This window comes from Rattus norvegicus, chromosome 2, assembly GCF_036323735.1.
Source record: "Rattus norvegicus strain BN/NHsdMcwi chromosome 2, GRCr8, whole genome shotgun sequence".
Classification (NCBI taxonomy): domain Eukaryota; kingdom Metazoa; phylum Chordata; class Mammalia; order Rodentia; family Muridae; genus Rattus; species Rattus norvegicus.
The window spans coordinates 40,995,379-41,012,122 of NC_086020.1; the positions used below are offsets into that span (position 1 = coordinate 40,995,379).

Here is a 16,744-nt window from a genome sequence, read left to right on the forward strand (position 1 = left end):
TTCCCATATATGCTCCTATACTTGGAATACATCTTCAAAACGGGACAACCATACCTTTGCAAAGAGCAAGTTAAGCTGCTTCCCTGATCCATGGTACCCTCCCTGGGAGAGGAACAGTTTAACCTGTTCTTGCACCTGCTCTTCGTCCAAGTGCCAGCAGTTCTCGTCGTCAATACTAGCACCCGCCGTAGGGTCAGGAGCACCTAGAAAGCGAAGGGAACACGTCCTGATTAAGACTGTACACAGAGATCTTGAGAAAAGGGTTGGAAATAAGTCAGACTCTCTTTCTGCCTAGACACTTTTAAAGTTAACCTCAGTGTCAATTATATATACCAATTTATGACTGAAATAAACGCAAACCATCTGGAGTTCCAAGACTTCCCTTATTCTATGCTTAAGTGCGGATTACTGTTGAACTCAAGTATTTCCATGTTGTGGGAACAGAGTCTCCTTGTTGTTCAAGAGAAGTTTACAAGTTTCCTAAAGAATTAAAGAGCCACAAAATTGTCTTATTGCAAATGCATGATGTAGGAAGATCTATGTAGGACATACTAGAAAAATATTTCTCAAAGACACCCAGAAATATGGAGCAAGTCACCTCAGCAGAGCCTTTCACCCGTTCCTATAAATCAAGACGCTTCCCCATGATCTGCTACTGTACAAACAACACGCTGACGCAAGTCTTTACTTGCAGAAAACAAAGATTAAAAAGGGAAAGCAAGACACACGGGAGCAGGCAGTGCAGCTGCTGTGTAACCCAGGCTGCAGTAGTACCTTGTCAAACTGCATAAATATTTTATTGCTGAAGTACACACAAAAGACAACAGCTAAGTAATAAACCCAGTGCGTGAAGACTACCGGAGAAATTTAAGTTACCCAGATACTTACAGAAAAAATTTAAGCTTCATCACTTGTTAAGACAATAAAACAATGGCATTTTAAGGTCTAAGATCTATAATTAGGATTTTAAATATGAGAACATTTCCCTCCTGATGTCTCATATCCTTATGAGCCTTTAGACACTTTATAGATTTGATTCTATGTCACTTGTCATTTAATGATTGAATAAGAAATTAACTGATCAAGGAGATAATCACTTGTATTTCCTTAGGTACTGGGTCTGCTTGACCCTAGGAGGAGGGTACAGTGGGATAAGAGCCACCTTAAAAAGAGACATTTATTCAGTCAGTCAGTCAGTCTATCCGGTCTTAACTCTGTTAGCCTGCCTCTTGGCAAGACATGGAGATACAATGGTATTCCCAAACACACAGAATCCCTGTTCCTAACTAATTTAAGAACTATTTTTTAAAAAATCTGGTACCTATAGTAATATAATTTATACTATGGTTATGCATTTATGTGCTTATATAATCACAGGTATATATTAAACTGTAAAGTCTGACTGGAAAGACAGCATAAATAAAATGGTGTGATATTTGCTATTCTGTTTCATCTCTGTGCTTGTGTTTGTGTGTTTTCTCTTTTGTTTTATTTGAGACATGGTTTCTCTGTGTAGTCCCTGGCTGTCCTGGAACTTGATCTGGCCTGTTTCATTTATTTTTTTAATGACTTGTTATACTTTGCTATACATTGTATACCATACTGTACCATACTATAGTTGAATGGAACATACTATTAGAAAAGCATGGTTTTGAGTAAGAGAAAAATCAGGATAATAATAATAGATACAAATGTATGTAAATGTGTAGTATGGTGACAGCTCTTTAAAGATAGGTCAGAGATCAGTAGACTTAGGAGAACTCCGGTTGCCCATGGATTGCTAGAATACAATACCTTGAGGAAATGGCAGTGAGCGGAGAGATCTGCCTTAAGAAGATTAGAAGCTAATTAGAAGTCATCTAAAGGCAGGGGAAAGAGGGATGGGTCAATGTGAGGGACTGAACAAAGAAGCTGGGCAGAGGCCTTAGGCAGGAAGAAGCATGGTGCACGGGAGAAGTAGAAGTTCATCCAACCTGAGAGCAGAGGCCCGGGCCGAGCTGCACAGGACAGTCCTGGAAGACAGAAGACTGGGGCTGTGCAGCTGAGCAGCTCAGGCTCTCTTCCCTGGGGACAGCAAGTGGGAACACATGAGGGTGCTACCTGAGGTTGAAGAATGGAATACTCTTCATCCTGCTATGCACCAATCGCAGCATTCTACCATGAAGTATTAATTGGGTAGCCATAAGAATGAGTGGGGACAGCCTCCATGTACTACAGTGGAAATACACCTAAAAATATTGTTGAGTAAAAACAAGAGAAAAAAAATATCATATGGACAACAAAGCTTTCTAAAAGACCGTGCATTATCGTCTAACACCAAGTGTCTGGGAAAGGTATTACAGGTGCAGGAAGACCTGGTGATGATGTGAGCATGTGAGGGAGAGGTAAGATGGTGGCATGTGTGGAGTGTTGGCTTCTAGATTAAACTACTATACCGAATATGGGACAATTCACTGACACAGACAATGCCCAGACTTGGGAGTTCAATTTTAAATATAGTGAGTCTGGAGTACAGAATACTTTGGAGACAGGACAAAAGGAGAACAGAGGATATTCATCAGGAAGGAGGGCATGCTGTGGGAGACAGCCCAGGTTTAGAAAGGCAGTCAGGGTAAGAGCCCAGTGAAGGCCCACGTAAATACTAGAGGAGAGGCAGTGAGTGCAGTGGGAATGAGTAGCCTCTTAGAAGACCTGGGAGACTTTCCCAGGTAGAGGAAAAAGTTGTTCTAATTAGGGACTGGCCAATTAGGCTGATGGCCCAGCTGTATAAGAGTGAGGGATTTTGTCTGTCCCTATTGCCTAAACAATCTGGGAATCAAACACTTACAGGAAAGTATCAAAGAAAGAAGGAATCCCAAAAGTAACTTTTCTCCATAAGGACTCTTTTTGAAAGGCTAAAGACTATCTGAGATATCAGAGTATCTGAGAGGGATTTAGAGTCCTTAATCCATCCATCCATCCATCCACCCATCCACCCATCCACGCACCAACCTATCCATCTACCCACCCATCCATCTTGATTTTTGGGACCTTCTCACAATACCCTCTGTGAAAAGACAGCAATAGATTTCTTATGGAAATGTATCAGAAGACACTCTCCAAATAACTAAACTACAGGATCTCAACTTCTAAGTTTTCTCCAATATCCTACTGAAAGCCCCCCCCCCCCCAATCTCAGTGGCAGCTCATATTGGTTACTTATCATTCCTTCTTACTCTTCCTTCTGATGATTTGAACAAACATCCACCATCTACTCTCAGAACGGCTGTCTGCCTTTTGTATATTTTCCTGTGGGTGAGTTCTGTTTAACTGCCTCCTCAACACAGAGTTCTCCTTGACACCTGGGTCTGCTTCACAGGAGGTGGGCTGTGCTGTGCCTCAAGTAAGGGCTCTCAGATGCAGAGTCCTGAACTGTATGAGAGAAACCCAGGGTTGAGGAAGCCAAGTATTTTAAGTAGGATGAACCTGAATTGGAGGTAACAATGTTATTTTCTCAGGTCTGAACTGGCAAAGTGACCTACATTAAGAGACCCTCTAAAAATTGCAGACTATACTCAATTCTTAATTCTCTGAAGCAAAGAATAATAAATGATATTATAATCTTCAAATTATTCTTGACTTGAATTAAATAATGATCAATGATTCCTTCCCCCACTTAAAAGTAACAGCTCTAAAATTACATTCTAAAACTTTAAGGAATCATTTACACACACACACACACACACACACACACACACACACACACACACACACACACACGAAGGGGAGAAGGAGAGAGATAGACAGACAGACTCTGGTGATTGCCCAGTTGGAGAAATAACCACACTTGGTTTGGCTGAGTGTTTTGGGGTGTTTTGGCATCTACTGGAATTAGTCAACTTTGTAAGAGTGCTATGGGAAGGAGGATGTGAATCCAAAGGTTTGTAAAGCTCTAAGCCTGTACTAGAATCCCAGTTCAAGGAATAGTTTAGAAAGAATTGGCAAATTACTTAGGCGTCTCAGGCTTCTATCTTGACTCAATATTCTACATTTCCAGAGTAAAAACACCAAGTAGGTAATAAAAATTAGAAGTCTGCTGATAGACTGTAGGAAAATCTGGTGACTTAGTTATAAGAATGAAAGCAAAGGTAAAATGGATAAAATCTTTTATTTGATATACTTTACACATAAGGTATGCATCACAGACATTGTAGGCCAGGAGACTAAATATCTTACTAATTACTACAATGATGCTATTTATCTTCAAAGTGCGTTATCTTAAGCTTTAATGCGGGAATGCGGACACGACTCCATGGTAAACTGTCTGCCCACCACATGTTAGACCACAGGATCCATCTTCACCGTTTATTAGCTAGCCTGCTCAATAACAAACAAATATTTAAAAATAAACTCTAAATCTGGGGTTATTTGAATCCCAGTATGTCTTGGTTGTACACTCTAGAGTCCTTGACTTGGCATTATATAAAAAGGTAAGAGCTACAGAATCTATTTCTACTTATTAGTGGTCATCTATAATCAGAGACAACCCTCTAAGCATTTAACTTGGAGAAGAAAATGAAAAAAAAAACCCTAGGTAATTTATTTATATATTTACTATTAAATATCCTGAATTAGGCAGCAACCAGAATCACTACATCCACACATTAAATGCTTTAAAAGCTATCCTGGGTTTTGTTGTTGATGTTGTTGTTCATAAGTGCTATAATATTTGCAGTGTATAATCAAACATTGTGGGTATTTTATTACTAAATTTCAGTTCATCAGTTTCAAGCCTTTGGGAAAAGGGAAACTATCTGTGGGGTGGAAAGGGGGGAGGGGTCAGCAGTGAAACAGTTACTTGCCTCCAGACAGACAGTGTAAGTCTGACTCACCTCCCACTTGGTACTGTGACAGCAGAGGAGGACTCGTGGACACGAAGAACCTCTGTCTAGTCGAAGTCTAGTACTTAACTTAGTTCCTGCAATTAAAACCTATCAAAGTTCCTAGGGCACGCTGGATGCCTTGGCACCACTTCAGACCTACTCCCTCCTATTTTTCTCCTTCAAGTAGGAAAGAACAAGGCTTCTGCCGTTAGAGAGAATGCTAAGTGTCTTGGCTGGCATGTCGTGGATCTTAACAATAGAGGAAAGTACTCAGGATCCCAAGGTACCACTCAGGCACCTCTCCCATTCTGAAGGAAGCACGTTTTAAGATGCATACTGAAAAGACTGTCGCACAGTAAGGATGCCACCTCTTCTTGGCATTATATAACACCGACTCTCCATGTGCGTTATAAACTGAGCCGTGAAGACACAGTTGCTGCAGGCTTCTGGTGGGTTCTGAGTTCTAATGCAGGATAAGAAGGTTAACTCTTCCTTTCCTCTGACTTTACTCTGATCAACTGTCTCCAGGAAACTGTCTTTTCAGGCGTTCATTTTTCTATGTTTACATCGTGTGGTGCATGTGCAAGTCAGTTCTCTCCCTCGTGTGAGCATTGGGGCTTGAAATCAGGTCATCAGACTTGGTGGCATGTGCCTAATCCATCGAGCCTTCTCACTGTCCTCCAAATAATGCTCTTAGCCATTGATACTTAGAAGTAATGTTACCCTTTGTTGAAATTATCAAATTTCCTCTATTTGGGCAAAATGCAGACAGCAGATATACTGCGGAAGTGATTAGTCTCTTGGGGACCTATGGAAGAGCGCTATCATACTGTTTTAGAAAAAAAGCTCTTAACCCGTCTAGACCTGGGCTCTTTTTGGTTGGGAGACCTTTAATGACTGCTTCTATTTCCTTAGGAGTTATGGGGTTGTTTGACTGGTTTATCTGTTCCTGATTTAACTTCGGTACCTGGTATCTGTCTAGGAAATTGTCCATTTCCTGCAGATTTTCAAGTTTTGTTGAATATAGGCTTTTGTAGTAAGATCTGATGATTTTTTGAATTTCCTCTGAATCTGTAGTTATGTCTCCCTTTTCATTTCTGATTTTGGTAATTTGGATACACTCTCTGTGTCCTTCTTTAGAGCAGAAAGAAAATTAGAACACTGTTTTAAAATGTGATAAATATGAACTGAATAGACATGTTCTTTAGAAAAGATTTCGAATGGCCTTGCTGGGCATCAATGGAAGGAGAAGCCCTTGGTCCTGCCAAGGTTGGACCCCCAGTCCAATATAAATAAACCAGGGGATTATTGGAGGGGGGCATAAGAGGGGGTGGTTGGGGAGGGGGAACACCTTTAGAGAAGGGGAGGGGAAAAGGGTAGGGGGCTGATGGACAGAAAACTGGGAAAGGGAATAACATTTGAAATGTAAATAAGATTTACCCAATTTTAAAAAAAATGGGAAAAAAATAAAGAAAGAAAAGATTTCAATTCCATTCTTAATCCTCGCTTTAAGATGATGTCTGACTAATGCTTGTTTATAATTCTGTAGTAGTTCAAACAGCAAGACCCTCCCTTAGCTCCTCCACAGCCATCCCATGAAGTCTACTACCGAGAGAGGATGTGGTGGCTTCTCCAGAAGCTGTAGAGAGAGCGGCCTGGTTTCTCAGCTGTGGGGGCTGATGACAGAGGAAGGGCTGACGGATGACGGCGTGCCCACTTATGCTCTAACCAATTACCTCCCTTTAGCTAGAGGCCAAGAAAGCAAATGAGCGGCCTGTGCCAATGCAAGTGTCTCGGGTTCAGACAGAGCTGTCAGTTTCCAGCCCCTCCCCCACCATTTCCCCCTCTTCTGACCGTCCCTCATCCCTTAATATCATTTAATTTACTTGTCTTCAGTAGTTTATTCATACTTCTTTTAGAAGTAATAAAGCATGTGTACATTTTCCAACACTCATTAAAAATGTAGCATGTAAACAGCATGAAAAAGCTACATAGTAACAGGTAAGCCATTTTCCATTTCTTCTCTGATAAAATGTCCTAACAATTACTGAGTACACAAAGATAAATATTTATGCCAAGTCCTCAGAAGGTTTTCTTTTTAGATCAAAAGCCTCAGCCTTCATTAGAGAGGGCTCTTCTATGCCTGCAAGCTCTAGCAATAGTCTGCCCTGCTTATTTTAAATGAGGCTTTAAAACTCCGGTTGTGCCCTGGGTATGGTGGCACGCACCTGTAGTCCCAGTAGGCAACTCAGGAGGTAGGACAAAATGTTTCCCAAAAAAGCAACAAAAGCAGAAACAATAAACAAAAGAATAGAGAAAACAGAAAGAGAGTCTGCGGATATTTTCCTTCATCATTTACTACTCCACAGGCTGACTCCTATTACATACTGACCAGGCTACAGAGGGAGGTGTAAGAAAGCTACTGCGGGCAAACAGAGCAAACAGCTCACCTAGCGAACACACTGATTAGAGGAGCTGCAGCTAGAGGCCGAAGAGTGCAGGTCTCTGCGCTATCCCAGGAAAACTCATGGGAGAGAGGTTGTTCTTTGACATTCAATTTCACGACTACTTCTTTTGCTAAAGTCAAGTGCTGAAGCTCTGTGTGGAGGAAAGCTAGATTATAACCTACAGTTATGGGTCTGTGGATGTCCATGGCTCCATACGGACAGCTGTGGATCATGCAGTCCACCAAGATGTGTAAAGATACACTTAATACATGATGCAATCATCAAACTTTGGTTACGATTTGGGATAAAATATTGTTTTTAGAGGGAAATTTGGTAGTAATTATAGAATCCAAAATGCATATACCATCTATTTATTCTGATACTTATACTACTGGAACTCTACTACTTAAAAAAAGTTCAAAATTTAAAAAAAGTTTAAATTCAAATTAAAAACCAAAAGCCTCACATACCAAGTGATGGTCCCAATAACAACAATTATAGATAGGAAAAGCTGGACGGTACCACTTTTATGAAGTAAATAATTAATTATACCATAGAAGGAACAATTGTATAACTTAAAACACTAAAACTAAAGCAAGATAGCTTTACTTATTTAGGAAATTAAAAACACAGTTTTCAACTGTTTTTTTTTTCCTTTTAAAACATTTCAAGTTGTATGTGCATATGTGTGTTCACAAAGACATAGACAATGCTGTCTTCACGGGGTGCTATGGTGGGACACTGGAGTTGGGAGCAGAGAGCCAATGAGGACTTATCTTTTGATCTTCACATACTTCTAAAATTCCTTCAGCATTTTCTATAGGCTTCACATTACTGTTTTTTGGAGACGGTGCACTTAGAGAGACTTCTCTCCTGCACAGTGTATTGATTGATTGTGTTGGCCACCAGTAGATCACACATGGACTGGGCTGTCAACATTAGAGGCTCCGAAATAAAGGCAGGTTAGTAATAATCAAATACCTCCCTAGAATACTTCCAAAGTTGTTCGCTACAGCAAGTCCAATCACAGCGAATATGACCACCCACAGGGAGATAAAAGGAAGAGACTCTCTGCATGTGGCCCCACTTCAGGTGATGCCCCAACTGCCACTTACTAGTGGACTGCAAGCACGTTTGTGTGTTTTTATGAAATGAATCACCAACTTCTTACTAAGACCAAGACAGAATTTAAAGGGGATTGTTTTAAAAGTATGAGGGGTACTTATTATGTGTTCAGACATTCTCCCAACATACGCAGGTCATAATATGAGTCTCCATGTTTATAGTCAAGAGAAAAGAGAACATGTACAGAATAGTTTGGTGGTAACTGGGCGGCTTATGAATACTGACGGATAAAATGATCCAGACAAAGAAGTATTTGAGGGTTAAATTAAGGAGACAGATAGGCAGGAGACGAGACCTGAAGTGTAGATCCTGGTTGTCTTCTGTTTCTGCAGATGGGTCAGAGATGAGGTGGCTATTCAAGGCCACGTCAACCCTTACCTGACACAGCAGTAAATGTGCTCTTGTAGCACACTGACTGATACCACGGTATCAGGGTGCGAGCAACAGCTGGCGTACTTCAGAACTGGCCCAGGGCCTGGGTTTGAAAGGGTCACTAAATGACCTCCTCCTTCACTCAAGGTCAAGGTCAATATGTTTTCCCTGAAACCTGTTCCTTTGTTGTGGTTAGCCCAGAACAAGCTAGCCATTGGGGTGGTCACTAAAACAAAAGGCATGTGCGTGTGTGTGTGCAATGGCTGTCACAGAGAGTGGGGAAAGCAGACTCCCTCTGGCTTTCATTCTTATGGTCTGCTCTTGATTTACTAAGTGGGAGAGGGCTTATGGGTGTACAGGTGCCAGGGCATATATATGGGGGTCAGAGGGCAGCCTGTGGGAGCCAGTTCTCCCTTTCCAATGGTGGCGGGCCCCAGGTAATCAGGCTTGGTGGCATCATTGACAGCTAAGCCACTTTCCTAGCCTGCTGCTATCGTCGCAAACTATGGTGTGAGTGTCCCAAGGAGATAAGGTTGAATCATACATATCCATAGCATCAGTTTTTCTAAAGTGATCATAAAAGAGGTGAACATTTTAAGTACGAGAGAAAATGTGTTGTACATATCAATGACAATCCTGGACTCCAGTGTTTTAAGTTCAATAATCTGTCTCTAAGCCACAATTTGCCAATTTAGAATGCCATCTCCTTTTGGGGTGTACTTTAAGACTGGGTCTTCCTATACATATAAACCAGGCTGGCCTCAAGTTCTGCTTCTGCCTCCTGAAGAGAACTGAATTACAGTACACACCATCACACCTGGCTAGAATATCGCCTATAATGGGAAACAAACCAGAAAAACACCAATTCACATAACTAAGGGAGTAGAGTTAGTACTCGAAAATCAATAAATCTATTGGTAAGTACTTAGCAAAGATACTCACCTCTTTAAAAAAAAACAGTATCAAAGGTAGAAAGTTGTATTAGGATATAAAGATAAAAGCAAACAGTCTGCTTTAAAAAAAAATACACAGCTGCAATCTCCTTGGTAGGATATTAACATTAAATACCCTGCAGCCACTTTGAGCATACAGTGATTAATTTTATCATCGAGTCATAGAAAATTGTATGAAACACGGTGAAATGAAGAAAAGGCTGACCAAGACTCCTATTACAATAAATCGTATTCACACGGCCTTCACTGTGTCTCTGACTAGAGGAATCAAGATGTGCAAGCTACTGCAACTGTACACTGGCAATGCTGAGTATACAGTGGACAGAATAATATAAAATATTAATTCTTAATTTTCTTTAAAAAAAAAGCCCCAAATCATATAAGAGAGTAAAGTTTGGAAAATGAATTTAATTTTTACAAAAGAATGTTTTATTTAAAAGTGTTTGAGGGCAGCTGAGAGCATGTGGTCAAATGCCCATGGAATACTTTTAGCCCTGCCCTCCACCGTGGTGTCATTAATGTAACAGTTGGACTTAAGCCCTCCGGGGAAGATACTGCCCATTTCATCTTGTAAGACCACGCCTATTTCCCACCCACCTTGACCACTGTCGTACTGGAGTGGAAGGCAGTAGACAGCTTGTGGAAATGGCCCATCTCTAGGCCCAACTCCAGTGAGAAATTAAGTAGCAAGAAAGCTGGTAGTACACACCACTCAGGTTGGGTGCTCTCAAGCAGATCCTCTCACAGACAAGCTCTGAAAATCAGATGCTAGGCTAGCTTGTGCTATTCATCATGGTTCAGATTCCAGGCTAGCCTCTATCACAGTTCCCTTCAACACTGCCTTTTCAATCTGAGATTCTGAAAGAATATTATGTGAACATGTTCCTGTAAACATAGTTTATTTTATTAGGAACACAATTTCAACATGGGAATGGGTTAAAAAAAAGTTTTTTAGACAATCTTTGGGAGCTGTTAACCTTCAAAGCAAGGTACATGCATCAAATATATAATTATTGATGACACCTTCAGTTAAATTAAAATTCAGAGAACAAAGTGACTTTAATGGGTTATTTGAACTAAGAAAATATAAAGAACTATATCCTATTTGTCCACTGAAACATTTAATAAGCCCTAAATCAGTGGTTCTCAACCTTCCTAATGCTGCTACCTTTTAATATAGTTCCTCATGATATGGTGACCCCAACCATAAAACTATTTCATTGTTACTTCAAAACTGTAATTTTGCCACTGTTATAAAATGTAAATACCTGGTGTGTGACCCTAAAGGGGGTTACGACCCACATGCTGAGAACCACTGCCCTCATGCTCTCTGGAGATACCTCTGGCATGACTGTAGGGTGGTGTGAATTTTCACCAGGTGAGTAAGACGATCCTACAGAGCAGATGCCTTCTAGAGAAGCTCCTACACGCACGCCCTTTCTGTGGGCCAAAGGCACCTTTGCAGCATCGTTGTTTATACTCCTGCTATTTAACAGGGCAGCCCCTGCCAGGTGAAATGCTTCACATGCCTCCTGAGAGCTACTTAAATAAAGCAGAGCCTGACGTGGGACGCACCAGAAGAAATCTGACTGAATGAATTTGCCTCTGACATATAAACCACACACGGCACAGCACCAGGAGACTTCTAAAAGAATGTTCATAGCAGCTCTACTGGAAGCAAGGCCCATCAACAGTGGAAACGGACAAACAAAACAAAACAAAAAACAAACAAAAAACTAGTGGCACTGTCATAGCCAGATTATTTATTCCACAGCACTGTGGTGCTGTCTGCCATCACCAGCCACAGTCACACACAGCTAGGCTTGCAGGTGGCTCTCGTGGATTGGGCTGTTGCAAGCATGAAACAGGCATCAAATTTCAGACTTCACACGGAAAATTATAAACTTTCCCTAAACAATTATATGAATGCACATAAACATGCAGTACACACACATACTATTTACACACAATCATTGACACATAAATGTAATCATTGTAAACTATTGACATTGCATGTTATTTTATACCTCATCATAACAGTATGAATCTTGCAGATTCATTGAGAGGAATGTACTGAATTTTACTTATAAAATATTGAAAACCCAAGAATAGGGAGATATAAAAACATGAACTATATAAATATTTTTGTTGAAGCAATATCATTACATGTATCAGAAAATAACATTAAATATAAGTTTTGCTTTCATTTTTAAAATTGTGTCTACTAGAATATTTGCATTTATACGTATATGTGGGTCACACTGTATTTCCCTGGATTAGACAGGTAAACACCCAATACATGATAACAAATGAATTACAGGCACATGAAAGATGGGCAAATTCTACTATTGAGATGTATAGAAATCATACTGTATGATATGCAGAGTTTAAGAATAGATCAAGACAAAACAGCATTTAATAATGTAAAAATGCTATCGCTACCCAGGAAATGATTCTGACACAAATCAAAGGAGAACCTGTGGGGGCAGAGCACGGAGAGCTCACAAGTGCTCAGAGCCACCTCCTGCTTGGCCTGGGGCTGGGTATTTGTTAATGGGATTCAGACTTCATGGACAGAGTACCATCTCAGAGTCTTTAAATGTCACAGTGCTACTTTCCATAAACGTTTCCACCTGTGCTATGAAGTAATAACTTTGAGGAAAACTCACAAAACTAAAAGAATAAGGTTGAATGATCTGTCCCATAACTCAAAATAAGTAACTAAATAAATCTGATAATATTCAGTCCCTGTGCTGTTTTAGCCAAGACTGTGATACTTTCCTCAATGTATTTTTAATTACTTACAAAATTATTTCTAACTATGTTAAAAGCATAGGCAACCTGCGTTGCAGACGCGGAGGCCAGGAGTTAAAGTCACAGATGTTATATACCTTGGGTGCTATGCACCAGTTCTGTGTGCGTGAGTGCGTGTGTGCGTGTTTGCTTGTATGTTTGTTTTTTGGGAGACTGACCTGAAACTTGGTAAGTACACTAGGCAGGCTGACCAGCAAGTCCCAAGGATGCGCCAGTCTCTGCCTCCCCAGCACACCATCCACAAGTGTGCCCTCGTGCCTGGCCTTTGAATCATGGATTCTGAGTCCAGCACACCATCCACAAGTGTGCCCTCGTGCCTGGCCTTTGAATCATGGATTCTGGGTCCAGCACACCATCCTCAGGTGTGCCCTCATGCCTGGCCTTTGAATCATGGATTCTGGGAGTGCATTTCAGGTCTTCTTGCTTGCAAGGCCAGCACTTTCAGTAGAGAAGCCATCTCCACAGGCTAGCGTTATTTACATTTTATAGTATATTGTATGAGAAAATGTTGGTGGATAGATTTATGAACTATTTCATATATTCTTCTGAGCTAATTTAAAGAGAAAAATTGTGGTTTTTGTTTGACCTACATATTTTATAAGGTACCATATAAAAATTTTCCTACACTAGAAAGTAAATTTTAAAGTGAAAAAATACATAGATATTCATTTGCTGAAAAGTATAAATTGAACGACAAGTGTTTTATATAACTACTGTCTATTATTATCTGAAATGTAACTAAACTAAATGAAGTGTAAGATGAATTTTTTTACAAATGAGATTTTTCTGAGCACAAAAACTTGTCAGATGTGCTGTGGCACACGTGTCATTCTAGGAAGGTGGGAGGCAAAGGCAGAGGCAGGAGACTGAGGAGGGACAATCCTGAGTTCAAGGCCAGCTCAGCCACATCTAACAAGACCCTATTTCCAGCTCTCCCCAAAAGGCCTTGCCCTTTAGCATAAAATACTTCAAAAGAAATGTTGTAGGCTATAAAGCTAAGCTAACCTCTCTATCAAAGAGCATTACTGAGGACCCATTTCTCACACTGCATTTTTTATGCATAATTGGGCTGGTAAATGAAAAATAATCTAGAGAAAAATTACATATCTGTCATACTCACCATGAACTTGGTTGATTTCCGAATTCTGAGAGAGAATTTCATCTGCAAGCTTCTGAGCAGTTGGCAAGACTTCTGTGTGGTGCACTGTGATCAAATACTGAACAAACTTCTGAAGCTGGTCTCTGTTCATCTGAAAGAGAGTCTCTGAAATGGGAAGATGCAGTTTGACCTGATCTGGCTTGCGGATGCGATATAAAGACAGTGCCACAACATGGGCACAATAAAATATGTCCTTGTTTCCACAGCTGCAGGTCACTGAGGTAATCTTGCAACGATCAAAGCTGATGGCCACGTTGCAAACGGTTTCTGGCTCCGATTGTATTGCAGGTTCTGTCACTGTGCCACTCAAGTGGAAACCTAGGCGACAAGAAAGGGAGAAGTCAGCTTCTGCACTCAGATGCTACACGGCCAAGTCCCTGCTCTGGAAACAGATGGCTCTGGACAGCACAGCAAGGAGAGACATGTGGAAACATTCAAGCCAATGATAGCCACGGATTCCTCTAACAGGGAGAGGACAAGTGACAATCAACAACACCTGGGGCTTGGAACAGCGGACTGCAGTGCACGGACTGCAGGGCACGGACTGCAGGGCACAGAGGATTTCAGTGCATGCACTGCAGTACACCTTGGTCACACCTAAGCAAGCAGTCACTTCGCAACATTGCTACCATATTCATGGGTGGGACACATGGCCAAGATCCAGTTCTCGTCTTTCCTCTTGTATGTTTAAAATATCAAGCGTAAGTCACCTGGCTTACTTATGATTTTCCTCAGCCAAACAGCTCCTCTTTCACATTTGTTCTAGTCTGCAACGAAGCAACCAATAAAACAGCAAAGGTTGCAGAGGTCTGTTCCTTTAACAAACTTTGACCAGAGAAATTTTTAAATGCAATACTTTTCTATAATGTGTGTGTGTGTGTGTGTGTGTGTGTGTGTGTGTGTGTGTATGTGTGTTCACATATATATGATATTGCCCCTAAACTGCAGTATCTGTCAACAGCAGCTTCAGGGAGATCAGCTTATGCATACCACATTCTAAGTAACTCGTGTGACTACATTTTTAACCTAGCACAGAGGAACGCTTAGATTAAAGGTTATAGGACCTGCTCCACAGTGAGGGGTCACCCATAAGAGGAGGGCATTGAAGGCAATGCACCTCCAATTCAGAGCAGACGGGAACCTTTTCATCATCAGTGGCCAGGTGGCCACTACTTACAACCACCAAGAAGTATGCTCGCTCCACTGAGGAGCTCTTTGCCCTGGGAGAGTTCTATCCAAGGCAAATGCTTCCCACAACCGCTGGGTACCAATCAGTTGTGGCCTACTTGGCCAGCAAACAAACCTCTACTTTTCCCCTAAATGCATGGAAAAGCTACCTTGAAGTTTGGGGGTGCTAGGTACAGGCAAGAGATAAACATCCATTCACCCAACCACTCACCCCACCACAAAGCCACCTTTCCGGGTGAGAGACAACCCTAAAGGAAAAGGACATCCCTTTGGGAACATCAAGGGCTCAGATTTCCGTCCTAATTTCAACTGCCTAACAGAAACTTGAATGCTAAATATGAAAGCCCTAAATCAGAAGGGCCCTCTTGGCCCTCTGCTATTTATGCCACATAAAAATAATAATAATAATTCATCAAGACAGTGACTGAGTTCCCCTTTACAAACCATGAGAGAACTGGAAAACTATTGCATGTGCTTTGAGAATGACTGGCAGACAATGGCAAGGATTCACATATATGACCCCTCTTAATGCCTCTACTGAGTTACCCCAAAGAACCTCTCAAAGAAAGGCAATTTCACCTTGACAAGATAAATGTGTTGAAACTTTTTTAACCAAATAAATCAATTTAAAAAGGGTATTCCATAAACACAAATTATTGTTTCACAGTAGGAAAATTTGAAAATTGTCATATAATAGATATTTGGGTTTCCCCCCCACAAATATAATCTATTTAAAAATAGACATTCTAGGGGATGAAGTGATGACTCAGCAGTTAAGATCACTGTTCAATTCCCAGCAACCACACAGTAGCTCACAACCATTTGTAATGGGATCCAATGTCCTCTTCTGGTGTGTCTGAAGACAGGGACAGTATACTCACATATATAAAATACATAAATCTTTTTAAAAAAATAGACATTCTCGTTTCCTTTATTCCTCTGATAAAATTTCTCTATGGAGAGAAAGCACTACTAAATAAATGGTAGATAGTAACAGTCTTCCATTCTTACATTTTTACTATTAAAAATGTTAATATACAAAGTAAATAACTGAGAAAGGTCAAAAAGTGAAAAATAAGGGTGATCCTGCCTCAGCCAGTACATACCAGATGTAATTAATATATGTAATAATAAAAACATGCATGGGATAGGCAAAGATAAGACCAAAAAATGTCTGACTCAGAAGACAGGCTCCAACCATATTCCAGACATTTAGTTCAAGAAAAAAGTGTTTCCATATGTCACATATTTGCATGTATAGAAGTCAGACGCCACAGCCTGTAGAGCTGTAAATGGACATTTATAAAATGAACATCTTCCCACTTAATACGATCACCTTTCTCCTTGTCCACCAAGTGAAAGACTTTGTTCCTCCACAAAAATGATATTGGAGAATTCTAAACATAGACAATGCCCATAACAGAGGATTCAAAAGTGCAAGACTAGCCAGCACTCAACAGTTTACCATACGAGCTGGGAGGAGAGGGCATTCCTAGCATGTTACAGGCCCTGAGGTCAGTCTTCAGCAACATGTGTAGAATGTATGCACACACGCGCGCGCGCACACACACACACACACACACACACACACACACACACGTGCACGCGCGCGCGCGCGCACACACTACACATGCAATCATGATAATAACCTAGAGTCAATGATGTGATGATTGAATAGGTATTCTAAACAAAACTAATTGCCATTAAAGAAAAACAGTCCTTAAGAAAACTGATGGAGCCCTCAAACAACTACTGCAAAAATGATCCTCTCCATGGAAGCTCCACACTACTAGTCAAACATGGTTATACTGGATAAAGATATAG

General features: G+C 40.8%; 1 protein-coding gene across 3 annotated transcripts in view; it reads right to left on the reverse strand.

Annotated features, from left to right (window-relative positions):
- Positions 1–16,744, reverse strand: part of Zswim6 (zinc finger, SWIM-type containing 6) — a 167,724-nt gene that overhangs the window by 50,762 nt on the left and 100,218 nt on the right. For all 3 annotated transcript variants that reach the window (XR_010063737.1, XM_039103499.2, XM_063282687.1), the window contains exons 2-3: positions 13,694–14,050; positions 55–203 (exon numbers count right to left, since the gene is read on the reverse strand). Coding sequence is in view for 2 of the 3 variants with exons in the window: in XM_039103499.2 (XP_038959427.2) it covers positions 55–203; positions 13,694–14,050 (506 nt within the window). In the remaining variant the exon portion in view is untranslated. The remainder of the gene's footprint in view (positions 1–54; positions 204–13,693; positions 14,051–16,744) is intronic.